General features: G+C 35.1%; 1 protein-coding gene and 1 non-coding gene across 3 annotated transcripts; one reads left to right on the top strand and one right to left on the bottom strand.

Annotated features, from left to right (window-relative positions):
- The first annotated feature begins 1,296 nt into the window (after positions 1 to 1,296).
- LOC149797508 (uncharacterized) lies at positions 1,297 to 17,875 on the top strand. 2 transcript variants are annotated; one of them, XM_089962333.1, is made up of 9 exons: positions 1,297 to 1,566; positions 5,199 to 5,308; positions 6,077 to 6,114; positions 7,167 to 7,250; positions 8,050 to 8,133; positions 9,989 to 10,190; positions 10,695 to 10,784; positions 14,622 to 14,723; positions 15,704 to 17,875. In XM_089962333.1, exons 2-9 carry the CDS (start codon positions 5,228 to 5,230, stop codon positions 16,013 to 16,015), a joined length of 993 nt encoding a protein of 330 aa, XP_089818459.1. In that variant the 5' UTR covers positions 1,297 to 1,566; positions 5,199 to 5,227; the 3' UTR covers positions 16,016 to 17,875. The 2 variants fall into 2 exon arrangements, with proteins under 2 accessions (XP_089818459.1, XP_089818460.1); XM_089962334.1 differs by lacking the exon at positions 7,167 to 7,250.
- On the bottom strand, positions 4,361 to 4,437 carry Trnap-agg (transfer RNA proline (anticodon AGG)). The gene has a single exon. It is a non-coding gene; the product is annotated as a tRNA-Pro (tRNA).
- Positions 17,876 to 26,024: the final 8,149 nt, after the last annotated feature.

Genomic DNA, 26,024 nt, shown 5'->3' with positions numbered 1-26,024 from the left:
AATAAAAGTTAATAATAATAATAATAATAATAATGTGACATGCAAGGGGTCTCACAACCGAACGAATCCGACAACATCTGCTTGAGTCTAACTTTGACAATTTGTTTCTCCTAACTCCAAGGACCTTAAGATCACAGTCGTTACCAACTAAAAGGTTCATAAAGGCATAAAGATTAAGGTAAGTTTCCTTCTAATCACATAATGACAGCGCATCACATAATTCTAATAGTTTCCAACTGGATAGATTTTTTTTATTTTCATATTTTTATCAATAATCAATAAGAGTTTTCAGGGCATATATTAGTACTTCACGAGATACAACACACAACACGACCAAAGCACCCAATATAAAGATTTATACCATCCCAACTTGCTCAACACCTATACTTAAAAATAACCACATAATTGTTTATGTTAAAAAGTAGGGCGGGTCCATTTTACGAAACTAACCCATGCTGTCATAAAGTCTTGGAAATGCTGAACATTATGACGTTTGCTCCTAGAAATTGGTTTATGGGTTAAGAAATATCTTAACAAAAATGGATCCACAAAATCAACAAATAACCACTAAAATCTAATAAAGCTACAGTTAGATACGTAAATACAAACAGCATATAATTTGAGTATTTTTCTATCTTATTTCTTTCCTCTCTTGAATTCATCACAGCATGAATCTCTGATTAACGAGCTTTTTAACGTGGAACCATTCATGCTACAAACCAAATTTGTTAAAATGATGGCCCATCTTTTGTTCGATATCCCATGCGTAAAATTATGACATAATGTATGTATGTTTATATATATATATATATATATATATATATATATATATATATATATATATATATATATATATATATATATATATATATGCATATGACTGTATGAATGCGTATGTATCATTGGTATATAGACAGAGCGACAGATGGATCATGGAATGTTAAATGGAGGAATGAAGTTGAATGAACGGATGTATATATGTATTTACATATACTCCACAATTCATCATAAACGCGTATCACGTGAATCCTTGTATGTTGGCAAATATTCAAGATTTTAAATTCCATCTGCTGAATAGCTAGTGCAAAACACGTGACATTGTAATGCATCTGTTTCATCTCTTCTTTGTGAAATTTGCTATTGTTAGTGACCTATTAAATACCTCTGTCTTCCGGTGAAAGCTATTAAGGTATATGCTTTCAAACGGTATTGTCAAGTACTACACTCTGATGATGTCATACAACACTGTATCTTTGCACAATGCACATAATATAAACAGCTAAGAAGAGCTATAAATATCATCATATCATATATTTTATCAGTGACAGTGTGGCTAACGCTAGAAAGACAACTCATGAGCTATAGATAAGTCCGAATTACGATGTTGAGGCTGCCACGATATTTGTCCGCTTTCCGATAGATACTTATCTATATATGGCGATGGAATGAAACCCGGCTGTAAATTATTAAAAGAAATACAGGAAGAAGAGGACAGACAAAGCGGATAATATATTTTTAAAGTGAACTATATAATAACTCCTGGAAGAGAGCTGTCTACCCAAATAGGTTAGTTTGATATGGTTAGATCTCTTTGCTATATATAAGATTTGTTTCTTTTTGTGAAACGTTTCGGTTGAATAGTGTATAATCATTATTTGTAAAACTGACTGAGAATGTCATCGTCGCTTGTCACACTACAAAATAACACAGAGCACAAACACAAATATATATTTATTTATTTGTGTCAAATTTACGTAGACCTCGACAGTTCTTGGTAAGTTTATCTGACCTACTGCACGTTGGTTTGTCATTGTAGTCAACTGAATATTTATCATTGATAAACAGGATCTCCCGAAGATCCAAAACACTTGAAAAGATGGTTATGTCGAATACATGCAGTGATTTCTATAGAGGCCAGGAGCCTGAATATTCGCAAGGTTTCCTTTAATAATTTAATAAGTCATTGCCGTACTCCTTTTGGAGACCGCTGGTCCATATATTATAAATATGTTCTTTTCTTTGACGTAGATGGATCTAAGATTAGCAGATGCTCTTTTGTTTGTTTGTGTGGGGGTGGGTTGCTTTTTTGTTGTTGTTGTTCTTTTGTTCTCTTCGTACTTGGCACTGAAGTTTAAAGATAAAAATAATGTATTAGGTTTTCCTCACTGGTTGTAATGCTTTTCAAACAGACTCTTTTATATTTAAAGTGTCAGCAAAAAGCTCTAAATCCCTTTACGTTTGATGTATGATTGGTGAGTGTAAAGTGGATTGTAGAGTGTACGACTTATTTAAGATGTGCATCTTTGCAGAAGACCTCTGGCTCATGTTGGTCTGTTTCATTTTCTGGACCTCAAATGTAATTTGGAGCAAAAACCAGATGATAAAATGTTTTTATATTTGCTAATACTTTTATTGTACGTTCAAAATTTGGTCTGGTGTACTCTGACAAGATTCATTATCCCCGTTTTAATAGTTGCTAAATTTATTGGACTTTGGACTAGTTCATGTTTATTTCTACAGCACAATGGAGCAGCCATTTCGATCAGCTCATTGTATTAATCAGTTTGTTGCTTGCCTAATACCACTTATAAATAAATTTCAGTCACAGTATATAAAAGTAGCACAGATGTATGGCAGATTCTTCTTTAATGTGATTGTTGCAAATACACACTCTGCGTAGTGCCTGTCCCCAATTCAAAAGTACATAATAACTGTAGAGTGCAACCATTTAGATCAAACAGGCGGTATTACTGTTCGCGTTAAGTTCTGTTTTAAGGCTGAAACATTTAATTGACAAGTAACGAATCATACCTTTTAAAAATATTTCATGCATTGACAGCTTTCATCTGAAGCAAAGCTGCACACAAGTCTTTAGTAAAATATTCCATATAAGGAAAAGTGACCTATTGAAAATGTTTTATCTTGTATCTTTCATATTCTTCGTAACATGTTACTGTTTTGGATAGTTCACTGTCAAGACAAGGTTATTTTGGTGGTATAATACTACCTGGACAAGTCCATGCGCTCTGATAACTGCATCAGGCTCAGTCTAAACTGAAATTGTTTTTGTATTCCGTGGTTTTAAGGCAGAATAGTAATACTTTGCTAAATACGCAAGAGGAAAGAGGAGTTCTTTTCGTGCATTGACAGAGCAAAAGGCTGATCATACTACGTCACGATATAATGATTACGTGACAATGAAACGCATCAGAGCTGCAATATATAGTCTGATTTTTTCTCTCGTTTGTACTGGTTTTAGTATCTTTTAAGTGGCGGTTAGAAAGTTTTAGTGAACATGGTAGTGCACAAATGCGTGGAGACGATGTGATTGGGTTTAGTTGACCCAACGGTCAAAATATCCTAACGTCAGCGATATATGGATGCTGACATGTATCTCTCACGTTCCTAGTTATGTACGATTATAGTTTCCAATATTAGACATCGGCGCAGGATTGATCTATCCTACATCGGACGTCATCTTTATCCTGTCTGATATAAAATTGTGAGCACCTACTGCAAGCATTGTGCACACATATAAGCAAAACGTCCGCAATTTCCATCATCACTTTAACATTTTTTTATTAATCAAGGTATACGTTTACTGCATAATATGTATGCTCAAGCACGACCATTGGTTGACTTAAGTGTCCTGCAAACAGGAGTTTACGCACTGATTGACAAGTATGTCGTCGTTAGTTCAATTTTGAGTCGAAATAGTCGTCGTTGTTATTGCTTATTTGCCTCCGTTTTGCTTTATCCACCTTCTTATTCTAGTTATTATTTCTGAAAGGTAACGGAGTTCTAAACCAAAGCTGAATCGAAGATTATGTCATTATATTTTGTCTGCCTCGATCAGTCTTACAGATAAAAGTGGACTACTATATGGCCTCTTCAAATTTATATTATTACGCAAGATATTTGCAGTACACGATTCTTACGCTATATATTGTTATTCCAAATCTAAAAAGTGTTTAAACGGCATTTATAGTTTATTTTGTTTTCAGTGGGTGTAATACCGGTTAAAAGTTACACCAGTATTCAGAATATACCATTTTCAGTTCGATTATCAATTATTTTTCGGAAATGATAGAAAAAGAATCCTTCATTATGTTTAATGTGATGTGATGTGATTTTGATTTTTAACGTAGTTTTAACAATTTTTCAGTCATATCGCTACGATGTCTGCAATGTGGCAGTTTATAGTGATGTCTAGCACTGGGGCATCATGCCGCAGACATGTAGCATGATGTCCCACCCAGTCACATTATCCTGACACCAGGCCGACTAGTCCTAACACTAACCTCTTAATGCTGAACGCCAAGCCAGGCAGCAGTTAGTACCATTTTTTAAGTCTCTGGTATGACTCGGCCGGGGATCGAACCCACGACCTTCCGCATCCTAGGCGGACGCTCTAACCACTAGGCCACCGGAGCGGTCTCATTATGTTTAAACGTATGATAGGAACATTCCACCCCTGTGTGGAGCATTCCTGTTCTACATTGACTCACATGACGGATTATAGTATTCCCTCTACACTGATCTTGCACCAGTCTTCTCACCATCCACTAGAACATCATTTAATTGATCATCCCCTTCGAAAATATTTGTATAAAGAAACTTCAACGAAACATATCAAACAAAACAGATTTTCATAACAATACGACCTCCATTTAAAAAATATAATTTACAGTCTCTACTTTTGTCCAATCTGCCATTGTTGCATATGCAATTATAACAAAGCGTCCAACGCCCCAATTTCAGTTAGAATTCTTCTCAAACCTTAGACAACTACAATGCTTATTGGAAAAATGAAATAAATATCTCAGTCAACAAAGTAATCTATAAGTTTAGAATTGAAGATTGTGCACTTGAAGGTAAAATGATAATATGTTGACTATGACTGTTTAAGGTTTAAAAAAAAATAAATTGTCGACGATTATACAATCATCCTGTGTTGAATATACCACTTCTCATAATATTTCTAAGTCTTGATTCCTAAGTCACAAACGGTGTGGCAGGATTAATACTTCGTGACACATACTAACATATCCACATAAGCACAAATAATCAGGAGTTAAATAATCACGATACTTTATCTAGAATACATACGTTTTAGTATTGCATCCTTCTATTCCTTATCAGCATCAAGTATATGTATATTTCTGTACTAATAGTGTGAAAATCCATTATATTTGTAGGCGTACCATTCACGATTATTTCTAGACAAATGGGCTGGGTATGGTCTGCATTCTCGAGGAACAGTGTGCCTCCGCTCGTAACAGGATGTGAACATGAGAAAGCCACACAGGTTACTTTACGGTCTTGCTCTAGTGTAGAAAATACCAAAACTTTTAAAGACCGAAGCCTCAGAAAACTAAACATCTCTTCAAACAGTTTTCTGATCCCAAATGCTCCTTGCTTTAAAACAATCTCTCAGTGAACCAGAATCCCCATATAAGAATTTAAATTCCGTCCTAAAGGTTTTCGGTCTTGAAAGGATTCATTGCAACTGAAACGCAACTAACACCGGTTTCGCTTCTTGTTCACTAAAGTTTACATTTGAATACCCGTCATGTTCATGGTAGTACATATAGTTTTAATTCTGTCCTTTCGTCCAATCATTCCAATAAAATGTTGTGTTTAGGTTAGTTTGCTGGCATTTTAATTGTACTCCATGAAAGCGTTAATATTAGTTCTAGACAGTCTAAGCGTGCTTCATTAATGCGTTTCTAGTCTAATATGAGACACAGCTAGATATGGTTACGAGGATTTGAATTTTCCCACAAATAAAATTTGGATTTGAATTCAAATAAATGTAATTAAAAACTCTGTAACATTATTGATAAGTAATAATGTATGTGAGTGTTATATATTGCTTTGCTTTAGTCTTATATATGACAACTATGCCTTCATTTGCTTTTCTTCCCTTTCCGGAATCCGTCTACTTTACATTCGATCTGTATAGGGGATATATTGATCCTTGTTATCTTTAAGGTATTCTCATGTTATAGATATATATTGAGGACTCCAATGAAATTTCATTTGATGGTATTTATAATCATTTTCTTTACTTTAGAGTCAAACCTATCAACGCATCGAAGAGGGATTCCATGAGTATGTATGAGTGCTTTTGGTGGTCATAAGACCGTTCATTTTCACTTATAGTATCACCTATGGGAATCAAATATGCAGTACATACCAATAATTGCTTTATGAAACAATTATGTCGATCATGTATTGTATCTGGTAACATTCATGACACGGTTGTTTTCTGTCCTAACGGTTTTAATGCTGCTCTAAACGAAAGTTGAATTAATGAAGTGTCCAGTTTCTTCATCCAAATGAAATTGATATGACCAAATTTCTGAACCTCGCTCTGTCACAAATCAGTACACATGGAGAAGACAGGTGCGACACTGTATAAATAAACACGGTAAATTAGTAAAGGCCAACTAGTTATGACAGATGTATCAAATTTGTCTGTCAGTCCGAGTTTCGATGACAGTACTTGTTCTATCAGGCCTTAGTCTAGCTTTACAAATAGTAACATTAGTATTGGTGTTGACTAATGTATGAACACAAATAAACGTGTAACCAGCACATTATTTATATTTTACCCTTGAGTAAACATATCAGAATGTGTGCAATACCAATATAAGACTAACGCTTACTTATTGCCCAATATGTTACTTATAATAGCATAAACAATTTGCAGGTATGACGGGAAACAATTAAAGAATTATGTTGAAGAGTATAGTAACAGTCGACGTAAATAAATTAAAGTATGTGATTTACACTTTTTCATTTTGTGCGTATCTTTTCTACTGTGTTAATTATTTTAACACTCTATATACATCCTCGGATATGATAAGGATTTATAGATATTTGTCATGTTTACGAAACGTAATAAATCTGTGTAAACCTTTATATTATTTCGACAATAGAAGAGTGAGTGTGACTCACTTAAGTCAAAAACTAATTTAAATCTTCTTTAGTCAGCCACAAAAGATCAATAAGGATATTATCCATCAATAAAAGTCCATATTATGAGTTACGTTATCTTTCTCACAGAAAGAGGGCTGACGAACGGAGGTGCAATGTAAAAATAATACAAGTCAAATAAACGGTTTTATGTCGTTTTAATTCAATTTTTCCTATGATTTCAGTATTATAAAGAATATATCAGACGACAAAGATCAGGAACACAAATATACCAGACAAGATGACTATATCAACCGGTTACAATATGAGTAAATCACCTTTTTTAAAACAAAAACAACTATGATGTTACAACCCTTGAAAAAGAAAACTATGTTATGACGTTACCTAAGAAGTAACAAGTCATGAATATCAAGATGGTTCTGTTTGTAGACAGAAATGTGAAAGTGCATATATATATATATATATATATATATATATATATATATATATATATATATATATATATATATATATATATATATATATATATATCACTGATCTGAGTGTGTAAGTGATAGAATAAGTACATCAGAGTTGCAAGTGTATAAATGATAGATTTACTACAGCTCTAAGTGTGTCAGTGATAGAATAGGTATACCACAGTTCCAAGTGTGTCAGTGATAGAATAGGTATACCAGAGTTCTAAGTGAATCAGTGATAGAATTGGTGTACGACACTTTTAAGTGTGTAAGTGATAGATTTAGGTATACCACAGTTCTAAGCGTGTAACTAATGCCGCTAGAACAAAACTCTAATAAGAAGAGATATGTTGGGGACAATTACATTAAGCAAAGTTACAAAAAGAGTTAGAACCAAAACTATAATCACTCCTTGCCTAAATTAACATATTTAGTCATATATGCGTTTCATACATCTATCCGAAACATTTAAATTGAACGTTGTATCCGCTAAGGTTATTGATTAAACCATTCTAATAAACCAAACTTGTTATAACTAGAAAACGAAAGTGTATAAAACCTTTGCACTAGATCAGTTCTAATTAACGAGCCAGTTTATTATTGGTTCTTACGTTTTTTGTTTCTTTAATTTTAAATGTTTCCTTTTAAGAAACAATGATGTACGAAAAGAACTATTGAAGAAAGAAAAAGAAATTGCTCAGTTACGAGGCGAAAACAACCAATTACTCAGAAGGTATTTCGTGCACATATAATCCATTCTTGCAGACAACACGGATAGGACATAAGGACAGTACTTTCATATATATTTTATTACCATCAAGTCCATCAATTTCCTGCATTCGTCAACATTGTTAAATGTCTGCCTCCACCTCCTACACGCAAACATTATCTGTTTCTGCAACATTTGCAGTAAATATTAATGCCATCGAATGAAAACGATTCCGAAAAATTTAAAATTTAAGTACAATCAGTATCATCTCTAAAACAAACGTACAAAGGTTTCAAGATCATAGTTATATTAATCACTCTTTCAATTTCTGTTGCTGCTTTTGAAAAGTCAGGTGTCATATGTGGCGTATTGTAAATGTTCTGAATATATTTTATAACGTTTTATTTCCTTGAGCCTGTCAGATTCAGTTATGCCGAGCGATAAACAAAATAACGTTCTGCAAAATGTTCTGCAGCTGGAAAGGCAGCACGCAGGACAACTGCCGATATATGCGTGTGACTTATCATAGTACATGACATTGAGGTAAATATGTCGGAGAGGGCGAACTGTTCTGCTACTGTGCAAGGAACATACAGTAAATTCCTGGTACTCTTTCGGACGAAAATCAAGGACGAGTTGCACACAGTTTGAGGATGTGGTTCTCTTTTATGTCCGACACTTCGGGCGTAGTATTTTTGTCGTTTTATGGTAGCACAATCATGTAAGATGACCCGCTTTCTGGAAGACCATTGACTGCGATTGATACCAAGAAGTGGCAGCTGTCAAGTTGAAAATTTATGAAGATGTTCGATACAGAGTGGAAGTTAACGAAGGCAATAGTTTACAGTTTTTATAATATATTAACGAATTATTTGACGTACAAAAAGGTTAATGCAAGGTGGATCATTAATTTGCTGTAGGTTAATCAAAAAACAGACTAGGATTGAAATCACTTAAAAGCTACCCGCTAAATACGAAAAGACCTGTTTGAATGAAATTGTCACAGGTTTAGAAACATGGATTTACTTTTCCAATCCTACTTAGGAGAACTAACCATGTCCTGAATGGTGACAACAAGCAAAGACCTCAAATTGTTCGATATGAATTTAAATGCATTAATTTTGGACGCAAAAATCTGGTAGTGCAAAAATACTTGCCTGACAGTTAGTGTCGCTTGATTTTATTTTGTCTCCACTGTCTTGCAAAAAGATGTGGAATATTGCCGAGCTACCCTCCCGCGCACCTATACAAGATATATCCGCCTGCTCCATGACAACGTATGAGTTCATAAAACCACATTCGTGACAGATATCACGAAAGAGCACACAGCATCCGCAATCACATTCTCTTCATACCGACCAGATTTAGTTCAAAGTTAAACTTTGCTCAATCCGCAAAGATTCACTGCGTCGCAGACGATTTGAAAATCACAATACAGTTCTAGGTGCAATTTTTCTGCATATGAATAACATTCCGTAAAGTGATTATTAAAATGTATTTTAATAATTGGATGATAAGACTTACAAAGTGTATAGAGTTGCATGGTGAATCCTTTGATGGGATGTACTGACATACTGATCACTAATTTGAACAAAAATTGTATTGCTTACTGATATTCAGAGCATTTAAAATACCTCTCATAGCTGAAAACCACCATCATCATTTCATTTACCATCAGTGTTACCTTTATATTAATCCTCATCCTACTCAATTTCCTTCTTTCTTTATCCTAATACTCATTTATTTCATCTTCTCTCATAACTCCCACGTTTACTGCCACTGTTACTAATATTTCAACTACTACTACTGTTGCTGCTGCGTCTACTCTTACTACTGGAAATAACAATAGCCACTCTTAACTTATTTCACTTAATTGTAGACTGAGTGAAATAAGTGCTATAAAACTGACAGAGGGCAATCCAAATATTATAGACCTGAGTGAGCAAAATCGACCAGACAGGTTGGCAGAACAGTTTTCTGAGCTTTACGACAACCAGTGGACAGATTGTTATCAAACATTAACAAAAGAACTGAATAAAACGGAGATAGAATCTATCCAGCTTCTACTACATATTGTACAAGTGAGTTAAAATATGAAAGGTATCAGAATTTACATATATTTATCTATTTGTTATTGTGTGGTTTGTGATATGCAGGTATTTGTATATTTTTATTAAGTCTTGATTCTGATCCTCCAAAATGAACCAGTTTTAATGACACCTCTGATTTACCACTTTACCACTAAAGCAATACAGAGAAGATACGTATATCTCAGTGCTTTACATCTTTTGATACTAGACTTCTATGCCATACTCCATCTGTAAAATAGAGCGTCCATAATATTATTATTATAATATTGGCATTATCGTTTGTTGAATTTGTCGCTTCCCTACAGCGAAAACTATTTCCAGATTAAGAGGGGTATTAAAATACGACTTGTGAAATTTAAACAGATATACATTGATTCACGAAATAAAATGAGCTTAGAACACAGATAAGTCTTGTCCCACCTTCATCTTGACGTCGAATTTTGTTACATTTGATACAGGTAAGTGTTTCTACTCATAAATTCGCTCTATTTATAGACAGTGTATACCATTTGCCTGGACCAAAGCCAAACCATTACAAAGGCTGTCAAGGTAAACATGTTGGCATTCGCAAGAAAGTCAGATGGGGTAAGCGAATGGTTAAGATTGTAACCTTGAAAATTGAAATTGATGTAATTGTCGTAATGTCGATAAATGGAATAATTAATTCGAGAGAAATAAATTAATTGTAGCTGCAAACACGAGCACAAAATATACCCATACCTGTAGTGCAGCAAGACAAAACCAGTTTTATAAAGTCGTCTTATATCTCCTTATTATGAAATAGATATTGTTGTCATATACATTGATCAATTTAAACTTTGTTCCTTGTATTATGGTAACCATGTAAAAGAACAACTATTATGGTAACCATTAAAATGAATAACTATTATTGTGACATGAAAATGAATAACTTACCTGAAGTTAAGCCGTAGATGAGTTGACGTTTTTGCACAAAAGTACCGGAAATGGGCCAATGAAAACGTCCCAAAATGTATTTCAAAAGAACTCATAAACATGAAACGAGATTTATCTCCTGCGATTCCAAGTTTTATTCTACTTTTCTCGTTTCGACAATTTCTAATTTGGATTGCAGCATCCTCCACATGCAGAAAATGATTGTCATTGAGGATAGAAGAAACAGTTATTAATATATTATTATTTATTGCTGATCGCTGAAAAAGAACACCAATGTAGATCACAGGAATGTAGGAGAGACCCCGATCAAGCAATAAACATTTGAATCTTACGATGGAGAACAGTAAAAAAAAAAATACTAATATTTGGCAGGATTCAAGCAAAGATAGTTATGTATGTGATGTTCTCAAATCTGTGCTCGCCTTTTATCAAACCATTTCAGTGATGATCCAAGATGTTCGATTCTTTTGCCTATGTTCAAAGTTTTGCAACAATTGAAGCTAACGTTCATAAGATCATGAATAAACCTCTAAAGACCAATTGTTTAAAATCCATGACAATTTCATAAAGGTATTCTGGACTTCTCCATAACCTACATTATAAGACTAATTTTTGTGGTAGATTTGAATTGGTTTTGTTTGATGTTTTACGGTGCAGCAATACAAATAGGTTATTTAGTGCCGAGGCAATTGCGGTAGAGTGCATTGGCCAAGAACACACCACTATAGCTCACCCAGATTTGTCCGATGGTAGGATTCGAACCCGCACCTTTTCGGTCGTTAGTCTGTCACGCTAACCACTGCGGCTCGCTGTGGTAGATTTTACTCTATTTGCTTTATTAATACCGGAACCAAGCCAGAATACTGAAATATGATATACCCTTCACATCATAAATGAGGCATTCGAAGAATTATGTCTAATGTGGTATACATCTTTATATTGCTATTTTACCTTGATTCAGAGTCATATAATATAACTATAAATAACATTTTTGAGTACATAACATCTAAACTTATTTATGATTATATTATTTTCATTTTGTCTAAGATATAGTGGTTGCAATATATCGAAACATGAACCAGAATTATGTAAGTAGAAAATCCCATAACATCTTTTACAGGCAGTATATCATGCTTGGAACAGCAGACAAATTAAACATTTCCGCTCTCGTTCTAATGATCAAGCAAGGCGTTATCAGCTGTAAGTGGCAGGAACGGAATATTGTACAATAATTATATCGGCAACAAGTATGTGCAATAACAGATTAGTTCTATATTACATCATTCCTACGTTATGTTTTGAAAGATTCCTAACATGTTAACGTGATCGATATTAATCATAGATGTTGTGAGGACACACATGGTGTTGTGCAACTTGACTCGGATGCTTTTGGTTATTTTTTTTAAGTATATAACTTAAAGTAACTACTTTCCATGCGACTTTCTTTACGAGCACCATCGAACACAACAATAATCAAGAAAAAGAAGCACTGAAACTATTTGTTTGCACTTTTATAATTAATCAAATATAGACATTAAAATGTTTATGTAATTCAAATGCAAATATTGTACCAATTTACGTTTCTAAATTGAGATTATGTAGGACACACGGTACTAATGGTACGGAAAAATGAGAACCAGCCTGGAAATAGGTGAACATAAAATAGATTATATATGGGTTAGGCTGGCCAGAACTGGTCAGTAATGTAGAGTTATGTTGAAGGAAAAATAATCTTCGGAGAGCTTATCCTAGTTGTAAGTGGAAAATAAAATATAGACATTGTTTTACTGATGAAATTTCAGTCTTTTAACAGTTTGGAACACTCATTACTACAATTAGCACCGAACTCTTTAGTGCAGAATTGAAAGCACATTTTTCAAACACAGGCAGGTCCAGAAAATGCCCCGGCTCATATCCTTTCCTCTACACAGAAGCTGACATCCAGGTTTCATCTATACTGATAAATATATGTTTGATCATGAGCACTCAAAACTTTTAAGTTATTGAATTTTTAATATAATGGTCTTTGCATAGGTTTACTATGGGAAATGAATTAGTACCATGAGTCCTGTACCCGTTAAAACCGAAAAAATCATAGTCGAGTGTACTATGGTGTATATTTCTTTCCATAGCTAAATAGATTCATTAGAATTACAAGTGTTCAACGGAACGCGGTGTTTCACATGTAACTGCCGTTATGATGACAAAATCTACAGCTTCATCAGACAATACCGGAAGTCGTAGTGTATCACATTTAAGACATATAGTAATAGTATCTCAAAGCATCAGTTGAATACAAGGCAAAGGGCCTTAACATTATTCCCTACGTGACAAAAGCTTGCATCATATCAGAGTACCAACTAGAGGCATATATTAAAAATCTCATGATGGTACTTGCTGAATACACTAGCTAATGCATTGGAGCATCCAAATATTGGCAAAGATGAGGTCAACCTTCTACTTACGCTGGCGAGACAGTACAAATCAGACGCGCGACATGTAGTATTATCCGGAGCCTATGATAAAGATACATAATGTTCAAACACTTTAACACAGGATTAAATTCTAAATGTCATTGTTCTCAATAACCCAATCGAATTGTGATATCTATGCCACGCCATTCGCAGGAGAGATAAAAGATGCGAGTTGTATTGTTTTATGATCTATATACGGTGGCCAGAGCAACCACTAAAACAAGTGCACTTATGTTTGCAGCTCGTATGTAATTTTTTCTAAATCAGCATATAACCGTACACAAGTATTCTGTGCAATATATTTCATTGTCAATGCGATAACTAGGGTTATCTCAACATTTGTTCCTTTCGGTGTATTAGCCACTAGACTAACACGTACCATTGGGAATTCAGCTGATAGATCCATCTGCATTCCTATCCTATGCAGGAAAATAACATCCAGTTTGATAGTCAATCCAAGAAAATCAAATATTTTGCTCTCACAAAGAACCGTGTGTTTGACCTTTCACCAATGCTAAATTGATTTTACTTTCGCTCAGTGCCACTTCTATTTGCAAAAATAATTTTATTCTACCGATTGTGAGATTTTAATATGATGACAAGCGATTCATTGTTTGACAGTTCACTAGCTTAAGTTCAGTACATTGTTACGAACTACATTCAGGTAGCGTGTTAAACTGAACGGCAATGTAATGACGTTTTAAAGTTGTTTAATTATCCTATTATTATGTGGTGATGCGAATAAGCTGAGACCTAAATAAAGCTAGCCGGATTAAAAAGGAAACACGTCTTTGATACGTTTTTCCGTACTATAGGGCTGATGTAAAAATATACTACAATGTCAGTATCATCGAATACAAATTTGTTCTTTTTCGTGTGTCGTTGGGAAAAAGTAGCTAGTGCAAGCATAGCAGATTCGATTTTTTCTACCTTTCGAACAAATCAATCAATAACCTTATATTCTATATAAACTGGTTAGGTAATGTAATTACCTTGATTTAACGTTTATAATAAGAGTTATTATGTCTTGCAGGAACCTGAGAAGGCACTTGATACTTTAATCCAGGAAACGCTATATAAACTGAAATCTTACCGTACAAAAAACTTCAAATCTGTGCCACCAGACGTCGAAAAGGTAAACAGAACCATAAGAAAAACACACACACACACACATATGTTGCAAATCGTTTGAAAACTATAATATACACACTTACAACAAGCAATTGGGATATCTTAATAATACTAATGTCACATTTAGTGAAGGAAAATATCCAGGATTCTGGGTAATCTTAAAATATTCAATCTCCGCAAAAGAAAATATGTTTAGCTAAATTTGTCCTCTTCCCTCTAACATTGATTGAAAATCATGACTGACGCAGTAAATAATATCTAATCACTATACGTTGTGTTGGATTCCAGCATACTTTAAAGTCTCAGTATTTCATAATGACCCCAATGAAAAATGACAATTTAAAATATCAAATTTTATTTACGCAGAACAACGTCTAGCTTATTCAAATATCCTCAAAGTGAACTCAGATAGCATTTCTAGAATGTATGGTCCCTGCACACAGCAAAATATTAAAAGAATGTGTTGTGTAGCTCTCAGGATAAAACAAATTATTTTCACAAAATTAATGAGTTTAGAAAAACCCACAAATTTCAGTCAGAGAGTAGATCATCAAAAGGACAATTATCACTAAAGAAACAAGATAAAGAAAAGCCTTGGTCTATACATTCAAGTATGTGAAGTTCACAATAAACCAATCCAGTCCATCTGATATTCATTGAAATATCTTATTACATTATTTAGTATCCACATATAATGTTATATATAAGTCAATCGCAAACAGAAAGATAAATCATGTAATATTTTTTTATCTTTCTATCGCCTAATATAGATTTAACTAAATTAGTGGTCTTCTTTTATCTACCAAAGCATGGTTTCTAAGTAAAAGATCACAATGCATGCAACGTACGCCACTATAAAATTTTGTTTTCATTTTTCTGTAATATACGGTGTCTGTACATTGCAGTAACCATATGGCATTTGTCTTACATTATTATTGCATGTATCGTATAATATCAGATTCGAGTTTATTTCATTTAATGCAGGCAATAAGCGAGAAGCTTCTGACAATGATTGTGATTGATGGATCTGAAATCAACGCCTGTCTTTCATATATAAAAGAGTGTATCAAAATATGCTGGTTGATGTGCACCAGGGATCCGCCAATGTACATTTACGCCGACAAGGAGGATGTATTCGACAAGGAACACTTTACAGAATATACTGAAAAAGGTCCTGTAGTTTCCTATGTCGTCTGGCCTATGTTGTATCTTTATGAAGCTGGCCCACTTATGAGGAAAGGTGTTGCACAAGGGAAATGTGGAAGAAAGAAAAGAACAAATGCTGTCCGATCATAATGAATTTAATACCTCTGACACAAGTATTATATTACCGGAGATGATGCAGCGAAACTTGCTCGGAGACAAAACGACATATATATGCAATAAATATGATTTAGTAGGCATGTCGGGTACATATCATGATGAAAGAGTATCATCATATGCCACTGATTTTTCGTTTTATTGGGGATCTTTTTTTTGGGGGGGGGGCAACAAGGGTATGCAGAGAACCCTGTCAAGTCTATGAAGGTTTGAGAGAAACAGAAGCATTGACGACTAAGATGAATGTATCTAACACAGTCTCTTTCTGATGAAGAGGGAGGATCAACCTCTGCTGCTTAATGCTCCATCAGAAAGAAAAACAAACCTCAGACATACCTAGACGTGGCAGTAAAAATATAGTGAATGTAGTACAATCGCATATGAAAGAAATTCAGACAGAAAATACCAGCGGGACACAAATAAAGATGAATGTGTATGACAGAATAGCTCTCAGATGAAGAGGGAGGATCATAAGGCTCCATCATAAAGAAGAAGAAAAAAACTCAGACCTCCCTTGTGTGGCATGACAGTGAAAATATAGTGAACGTAGTACAATCGCATATGTAAGAAATTCAATCAGAAAATCCTAGAAGGATACAAATATCACACAGCTATTTGCGGTGAATGTGGTAGGCACATGAGACCATAGGCGTGGAGCAAATAAAGACATTAAAGTCAATCAGAACACTGAAAAAGATGGAAAATGTTCAAATAAAACAAACGCATTTTGTGACAATATGCTTGCAAAGTGAACTATCCCTCTGCTCGTCAGAAACAACAGCAGATAAAGACAACCGATGTTTTCAGAAAAGATTTCGGAAAACAATTCGTCCAATTAACAGCAGATAAATGTAGAAAATGCAGAAGTCAGTCGTATGAAAGATGGTCAAGGATAGACTAGTTGAACAGTTTGCACGTTTTGTTAAAATCAATACAATGACGATGAAAATACGGACAGTGTTCAAGCACCCAGATGTGAAACAATTGGTGAAGATAAAGAATAGGTCCTCAACAACACTAATTCATGTAGCATATAGTCAAAGTCTTTGGGAAACAATGGGTATTCTCTGGCAATTATCAGATAGGAACAGACTCGATGAGCTGGAAACAATAAAATCAATTATAATGCAGAATGTATCAAACGAATTTAATCCAGTAGATAAAATAATAGTCAGTGATGCAAGCAAATTGTTCAGCAAAATTGCGTAAGATACAAGGGAACAAGATTCTGTATCTACTTTCCTTGCGGCCTCTGATGAATTGCATATATTTTTTCTTTCGTCTATGTCTTCTCTCATACAATCAGTTAAGACGACAGTATATGTAATCGTAGGGCACGAGGAAACAAAACAGATAAAGATGTTATCGAGTCACACATTGAATATGGAAATTAAATTAAATGTCTGTCCCATTCACCGTATGAGACGGAAAATGACAAAAACAAGTTCAGGGGATATCAAGAAAAACTATAATCAAACTGGAATAACACAGGCAGTGGAACAACAGAAGAACACGTTAGTTTTGAACATAATGAGACCGGACAACATGAGATAAATGACAAGAAGTAACACAAAATAGAGACCCAAATATTCCAGTTGGGGTAGACAAGTTGAAATCAAAGTATTGGGAAAACCTTGATATAATTCATGACAACAAACTAAATATTGTGTACAACGAAGGTAAAAATGAATATAGATTATATTTGAACCATTTCATGACATTCTCAACACTAAATCAAAAACTTTCTTCATTGCGAGGAAACCTTTTAAAGAGATGCCACATATGAACTGTGCATGTAAGAAACGTTAATTAAACTTCCTGCTGTCTTCTGTCAAAGTGCTTTGTTATTAAACTATACATGATCTGCTGAAACGACATTTATGACCATCAAATTTAGAAAATGCACCCAATATGTTGGAAGTGTACATGTTGTTATGCCTGATTGTGGCTTACTTCTGAATAATTTTACATTCGTTTCAATTATTAGAAATTGTATTCTATCGTGAATTCATTAGTCTCATTTTGTCTAAATATGCATTTTTTTCAATGTTGATCGTTTTCTTTCTTTCTTATTTTATTTTTATCTTTCTTACTAGGGGCAGTGGGTAATAAAGTGGTTACGTCCTGCAACTAAACGGAAATTTTAATCCACTTACATTACAATGTCCTACCATCTCACTCTAGTGCAACTATTTTCCATCTAAAGTCCATGTGACCTATGCTGAATATTTTGCATACTGAGGCACTATTGTGAGACTTCCGTTTGAACAACTGCACCAATTAAAAGATACGAATTCATGGATCTTTTTAAAATTGCATTTCCTTGTTTAGGCTACAAGGACAATTCAATTTATTGCGTAATTTTCTATTATGTTTTTTTTCCATCTCTCCCATAACCGGGCTTGTAGTATAGGCACCACGGATGACTTTGCGACAATCTCTCTCCTGTTTGCCCTATCCTCCACTGCTTTTTGGTACTTTGCAAGGTTCATACCTGTCCATTCTTAAATGTTATATTCTCATCTCTTCTGTCTGTCATGTACCCTCTTTCATCTCACTCTGCCCTGTAGGATTTTTTTAACAGGCCGGATGAGCCCTAGACGTGACCATGCCATCTTACTTTGCGTTTTTGATAGTGGTGAGCAGCTATTCATATGGACCAATTCCATCTTGGATTATAATGCACACCTCCCCATTAGAGATGTGGTCTAAGTATGCGATTTCCAAGATCCTTAGATAACATCCTATCTCTAAATCATGGATTTTTCTTTCTATTTATGATGTCGGTGTCCATGTTTCACAAGCCTACTGGAATATGGACATGACGATGAAGAGCATAAGTTTTTACCTTGTACCCAAGAGTAATATTGATGTCCTTCCAAATACACTTCAGCATATCTAGTGCAGTTGTTTTCTGCGCATACCTGGAAAACAAAACATCAGGTTTTGAACCTTCAATGGAGGTAATAGCACTTAGTTACTTGAAGCTTGTCATTGTGCCAGATTTGGTCCATTCACTCTTATTTCCGTTTATCATTAGTCTTTTCAGCTCTGAACTTCATTCCCTACCTTAGTTATGCATGGTTTTAGACGGTTCACAAAGGTTTCCAGTTTTTGGTTGGTGATTGTGCTGCCTCCAACACTGTCACTTTCCCCGTGGTTTCGCAAGGCATCGGACACTATCCTTTCCATATAGTTTTGCGTTTATGTTGTATATCCGCTTGGTGTTCCACAACTTTGCATGCCATAACCTCTAGAATGATTTCTTCTAGTCAATGAAGACATGATGGACGTCTACTTGATGCAGCAGATACTTTTCACAGCGGATTCTAAGAATGAAGATCTCTTCTATAGTGATACGTTCTGCTCTAAAACCTGCCTCTTCTTCAGCAAGATGATCTTAAGCATAACCTTGCTTATGTGACTGATGAAGCTGATTGCTCGATAGTTTTGGCACTGTTGCTGATTCCTTTTCATAGGAAGAGTAATAATCAGAAACTGGATCCACTGCGTAGACCATTCTCTTGTTTGCCATATTTTGTTGCAGATTGTTGTGAGCACGAACATCATGGAGGTTCCCCCTTCTGGAACAAGTTCTGCTAGTATATTATTTACCCCAGCTGTCTTCACTTTCTTTAGTGGCTTTACTGCAGCCCCTACTTCTTCCCTGAAGATAGGCAGTCAGCCTCTGTTGCGGTCAGTGGGAAGTTTATTACAACTTAGTCTCCAGAGATACCCGGGTTGCAATGCTCTGAACAGTATTCCTTTCATCTGTTAAGAACCTCTTGATCTATTGTGAGACTCTTACCGGTGTTGCACTGGTTCGTGTTTGTTTTCTCCTTTTTCACTGTTGTCAGGTCTTTCACCAACTGGTGTTCCTTTTTGCTGTTATTCTGGTTCATGCTTTTCATGACTTCCTTACAATGGTCTCCTATCTAGCTTTCCTCTTCTTTCTTTAAGTTCTTCTTCTTCTTAAGCTGTTGTAAATGTATTTTTCTACTCCTTCAGGATTTCCTACCTTTTTCCTCAGCTTTCTTCTCACATCACAGAGGTCGAGGATATATCTTGTGACCAAGGGCTTCTTTATACTACAATGCTTACCAAGGGTATCGCTGACTGTTCCTATTACTGCTGTGTTGTAAGTGGTGATCAAGGAGTCTAGGTTTATTTCTTCAGCACCCAGTGGCGCAAATGTGTCTCCTATTGATGCTACTAATGCTTGTGCCACGCTTAGATCTGTGGGGGGGGGGAGGGGTTTAAGTTCAAACCTGATCCTAACCTGTCTTAGCTTTTTGATCTTCCACAGACAAAGTTTGATAGTTATCATCAACAAGTGATGGTCGCTTACCGCGTCAGCTCCTGTGAAGCTACATGTTCTGGCAATTTGAAAGCAAAACCGGAACCGCTTCACCATCACGATATAGTCAATCTGGTTGTGATGTTTTCTGACTGGACTATGCCAATTTCATCTTCTAGATAGTTGCTGGAGCCAAAGGAGATTGCTAGCACAAGGTTATTGTAGGTGGCGAAGCTCGTAAGCTTTAGTCCTCTCTCATTGGTCTGTTCATTAAGGAATGAGCAACAGACTTCTCGCTAAGCTGTTTGTGTGTCTTCTCCTATCCTGGCTTTCCATTCTTCTTGAATAACTAGAATATCCTTCTTGGGTGTCTGGTCAATGAGAGTTTGCAGCTGGTCATTAAACTCATCCACTTCTTGCCATCATAGTCCGATATTGTGGCACAAACCTATGTGATCGTGATATTAAATGAATATGCCTTCAAGCAGTAATCATCCTGTTAGACACTAGTAGACAACCCATGACTGTTCTCATAATGACCTTGTGAACATAAATGTAACTCCATACTCATGCTTGTCTTCATGCCCACTGAAATAAATCCTGTGTATTTCATCTGCTGATCTCTCCAAAATCCTTAAGCGCATGTCACCGATTCCAAGGATGTACCATTGGTAGCTTCCCATATCATCGGTTAGTTCCTTAAGTTTCCCTGTTAGTTGTATCATAGTAATTATACAAACTAAAACATGTTTGACACAAAAATAAATTCAAATAGGGGCATACTCATAGGTTTCAATGCATTTCTGTATATTTTGGTTTATATTCTCTATGTTCTGGGCAGGTCAAATAAACGAATGACGAAAGGATGGCAAAACGCTATAGATACAACCCATGCAGTGATGGTGAAGTAATCTTAACTTCTAAATGACTTAGGAGAAACTTAGTTTCCATGATAAGATGCATAGTTTGAAATAGGACACAATCTAAGTATAGAGACACGTCTCTTCGCTGATAACTTAGCTGTTCTGTTATACCGATAAACAAATTTCATCATAGAATCGATTGAACCATCCAACAACCCATTTGCTGAGGATGCCAGCATAACCTGGTTGCTTCCGATCCTTTCAAAGTCACGTTGGTGATAGGTCAGAGTTGCCGTATTCCTTTCCCTCTTCTCCATATCTCTCCTTCTATTTTGGTTCATCAGCCGTAACCTGGTTGTCTGTTCTCTTTCTCAGTGTGGGGTGGACTCATGGACCTATTTTTCCCCTTTAAAATAAATACATAAATACGTAACCTAAATATTTGTAAGGTTTTTTATTCTGGGATCGAACCATAATCTCCACTCTTGTTAGGTATGATATCGTCTTATCGTAATTCAACAGAACTAAGTCTATTATGGGTCAGTTCGCAGCTGTGGGTTATAAATCACTAACTGAACTATATTGGTCAGCATGCGCCGATTACCCGATCAAAGGCATTAACAACTTAATTGCACAAATATATAAATGGTCTCCACGTCTTGTCTTCATTACACTACTCGCTAACTAGCAAGTCATTGGTAAAACATTTCCAGACATAGTAATATCATTTCCTTGCGTACATGATTCAGATCATTTAAGACATATGAATTCCCCCTTCTTACAATTCGTGTCATATGTAATGCATAAAATCATATATATCCATGATTCTTATTACATACAAACGATTAAATTCAAATAATTTCATATGAATGAAACATTGTATCACATCTTTAGAATAAATGAGTCATGTATGATTCAAGACAAATGAATGCAAGAAATTGACTTCTGAATTCATGGAAAATGGAAACATGAATTTAAAACAATAAAAATCAAACAAATAATTACAAACTTATATGACTGAGTATATTTTATGCGATTGAGACAAGCCTTTTGCTTTCTGCGACTTGGTTTCCTTTCTAAGAAGCTGAATCTCTCTTTCCTGTGTCCCTCTATTTCCAGTCACCCGTCCCTTGGATAGTTTATAACGGGAGAACACTTTCTAATCCCGCCCGAAGTCAAGACATCCACTTCCGAAAAAAAAACGTGGAATGACTAATTTCAGGAGGGAAATAACTTAAAACATTGAATTTTGTCTGGGAAACACTACACCACACATTTAGCTTAGCCATTCAGGATTGATTTATGTAACAACCAAACGTTTAACACGCCCATCGAAGTTAGAATAATTCTCTCTCTATTCCGCCTTTATTGATAATTAGTTTTGCAGGAAGAAAAAAAAAACTCATTTTATGGCACGTTTTCAAATGGTACAAAAATTGTCCACGGATTGTCTCCACGTTGTCTTTACCCGCTACGTTACCCCTAATTAGCCTCGCTTCCCTTTATGTCTCTAACCTTTATTCCAGATGATTCTAATTAACATTAATCATGTCCCAAACCAGGAAGATTCAACCCTCGGAGGCTAGCGACTTATTGCGGGCCTAGCCTATACGTCAATGTTGATTGTTACACGTCACGCTGACCGCGACAAGACTGACTCCTGTATGTGTTGCAATAACATTTTTCTTCAAAATCCATTCTTTAGCATAGGTTATTAAATCACAAACATGATCATTTAATATTACTCCACTTAGTATAGTTTGTAAAAGGGACATTTTTACACGTAGAATTATGCCAAGAAAGATTATAAACGAAACTTATCATCACATCAATTGCCGTTATCAAACACATGCTACCTCTGTATAACTGATAACACATTTTCGTTTGTCTCGAGTGGGAATTCGATTACGGTGGTAACGGCAGGTTTCATTCTTATCAATGTATTTGATAAGTACTGTTTAGCCACATGTGTCCTGCAGTTGTTTCGTTCAGGCCATACTATGTTGTAGACACAGAATATTTTAAACAGCAACGTTCTGAATGGCTTATCTATAGGAAATGCTTTGATTGCGCAGTCTAAAAAATATGACAAAAAGAGCATAGCAAAATTGACAACAATACAAAAGTAAAGTTTACAATGATAAATAGGTAATAAAACTCTGTTTGCTTTTTGAACCCACTTTCTTAAAGATTTAAATGCATAATAATTAGAAAAGAAGAGTTATATCAGAGGAAAATTGGTTCATAACAATCAGATGCATTAGATATTATCTTCCCTTCTATGATTGCATGTATAGGAAAATTAATACTCATATCAGACAACGGTATCATAACAATTTAAGGAAACTTTCCAGGGATATGTATTTTGCATCAGTCTTGCCTTATAAAGAAACGAGACACCAAACTTGAGCCTTGTTACTTGCTCTATCCGCCAATTGTTAATGTGCACACTAATTCTACATATAGTACTCTATTAAATCAATGCTGACAACACAATCTCTTGAAAACAAATATGTTTACACATTTATGCTAGAAAACTACAATTAAAATTACATTTGTTCATATTTATCATTGTGTGTTTGAGAGTCTAACAACATCATTATTGACTGTTTTATGTGTTGAAATCTCATAACGGCTGTCATTACAAAAAACAATTGAAAACTATATTTATAATCGTTTGTATAAAATATGTATGTATGTATGTATGTATGTATGTATGTATGTATGTATGTATGTATGTATGTATGTAAAATATTACGAGACTCTTGTAGATCTCCCCGAGTAACGCGAGAGTTTACTAATCGGAACTAGGTGCTTTTCTAGATCAGTTTACGTGTAAAACCAAAGATGTCTGAGTTGCGATATATATTTCATGTTAGTTCTTGTTTCTTACAGATAACACACTGGCTTGTATACGATTCTATTTATCAACAAATTTTCTTGCATGCCTGAGGCTGTGTCTTCCCTTCTTATAAGCCTTTAAAACTTGAGACAGCGTGAGCTTGTAATGTCATACAATATTTTAGTAACATATATTTTATTGGATAAAATCACAGCATAACCGGTCATGAATCGGAGAAATTATTACCTCTTTTCATCCGAAACATTTGAGAAGAAAATATGTTTATAATCGACCCCTTTTGCACTTGTATATTCATTCTCACGTCGTTCATTTCTTACTGGCATTTCAAAAAACTTTAATTGACAGTCTGATGTTTATTTTAAGCAACGTTATGCGAATATATTGCCCGCGTGCTTTGCTGGGGTAGACTGTAAAAGGCATATAACTAGAAAACCGATAAATAAGAACACGGACACATTTTAGGTTCTTCTCTTGGACAATGTGATTCAAAAAATGGGTAGGTAGCATAAAACCTGACCGGCAAGTTGCAAACAGTTGCTATGTACATCAGCATACAAATTTATTCTAGAGTCCTTCAGAAATGTGGAAAATAATTGAATCGAAGAAAAGTAACAGAAAGTGGAGATGAAAAGACAACCACATCTATCCTTTTCGTATGTATATATGTATGTATGTATGTATGTATGTATGTGGGGGCCACGAGTGGCCGAGTGATCTAAAGCGCTCTCCGTTACGATCAATGCCACCTCACCTCTATGTGCGTCGGTTCGAGTCTCGAATTCAGTCAACGTGGGTATGTGAGAAAGCTTGCCAATAGCTTCTCGTGGGTTGTTGGTTCTTTCTGGGGTTTTCCCGCCACCATTAATTCTGGCAGCCACGTATAGCCTATCATGTGCTGAAAAATGGCGTTAAACCCCCACAACAACAACAACAAAAAATATAGCATATGTATGTATGTATGTATGTATGTATGTATGTATCTTTGTATATATATATATATATATATATATATATATATATATATATATATATATATATATATATATATATATATATATATATATATCACAGCAATCATGTATATGTAAAATGGTTATGCAGCCAGATTCAGTCAGAGGGGGTCGGGCAGGGGAGGGCCATATGACACGGACCTAAACCCTCTATGTGGCCTCGGTTTTTACCAGTTATTTTTAGATCTTTTAGATACTCTCGTTGTGTACTTAGATGTCTTTCAAATCCTTACATGGTAAATTATATGGGCTTGTGTTGGCATTTGATTCATTTCCATGTGACCTCTCCTTTGTTTCCAGATTGCTATCATCTAGGCACAATTAGCGACTATTGCCTAAATACTTGATTCGTTTGCTTAACATAAACTCCATAAGGTGATCAAAGTTGACGGATTATAGCTGATGGTCAAGTCTTGCAGATTTTACCCAATATTTTATATTTTACATTGACAACCATCGTTCCCATATTCCGTGTGCATAAAGATAAATAGCATTACTAACCACCATTGTCCGAAGCTGGGCCTGTGTGGAAATATCTTACATTTGTGGAATCAATCATTTTTGTATGTACACACGATCGAAGAACGATAGGTACAATGCGTTGAATGCATGAGTGTGTGAACACGCACAAGTACAGCATGCATACATAGTTCATTACGAAAACTACAACTACGGTAGCACAGGAGGGATATATTTATGTGACGTGTTGGGGGCGATTTGATTTCTACTCAACGATATTAACAAAGGATGAATTGTATATTATCTGATCTCGGCAAAATGTTAATATTATTACCGTTTTATATTAACGATCTAAACATCGTGAATGCAGCTGACAATCTAATTATGAATGCAGCTGACGCTCTAATCATGAATGCAGCTGACGATATAATCATCATGAATGCAGCTGACGATATAATCATCATGAATGCAGCTGACGATATAATCATCATGA

The sequence above is a fragment of the Sinohyriopsis cumingii genome, chromosome 6 (genome assembly GCF_028554795.1).
Source record: "Sinohyriopsis cumingii isolate HCF-2022 chromosome 6, ASM2855479v2, whole genome shotgun sequence".
NCBI classification, from domain to species: Eukaryota; Metazoa; Mollusca; class Bivalvia; order Unionida; family Unionidae; genus Sinohyriopsis; species Sinohyriopsis cumingii.
This window is presented reverse-complemented; position numbering and strand designations above follow the sequence as displayed.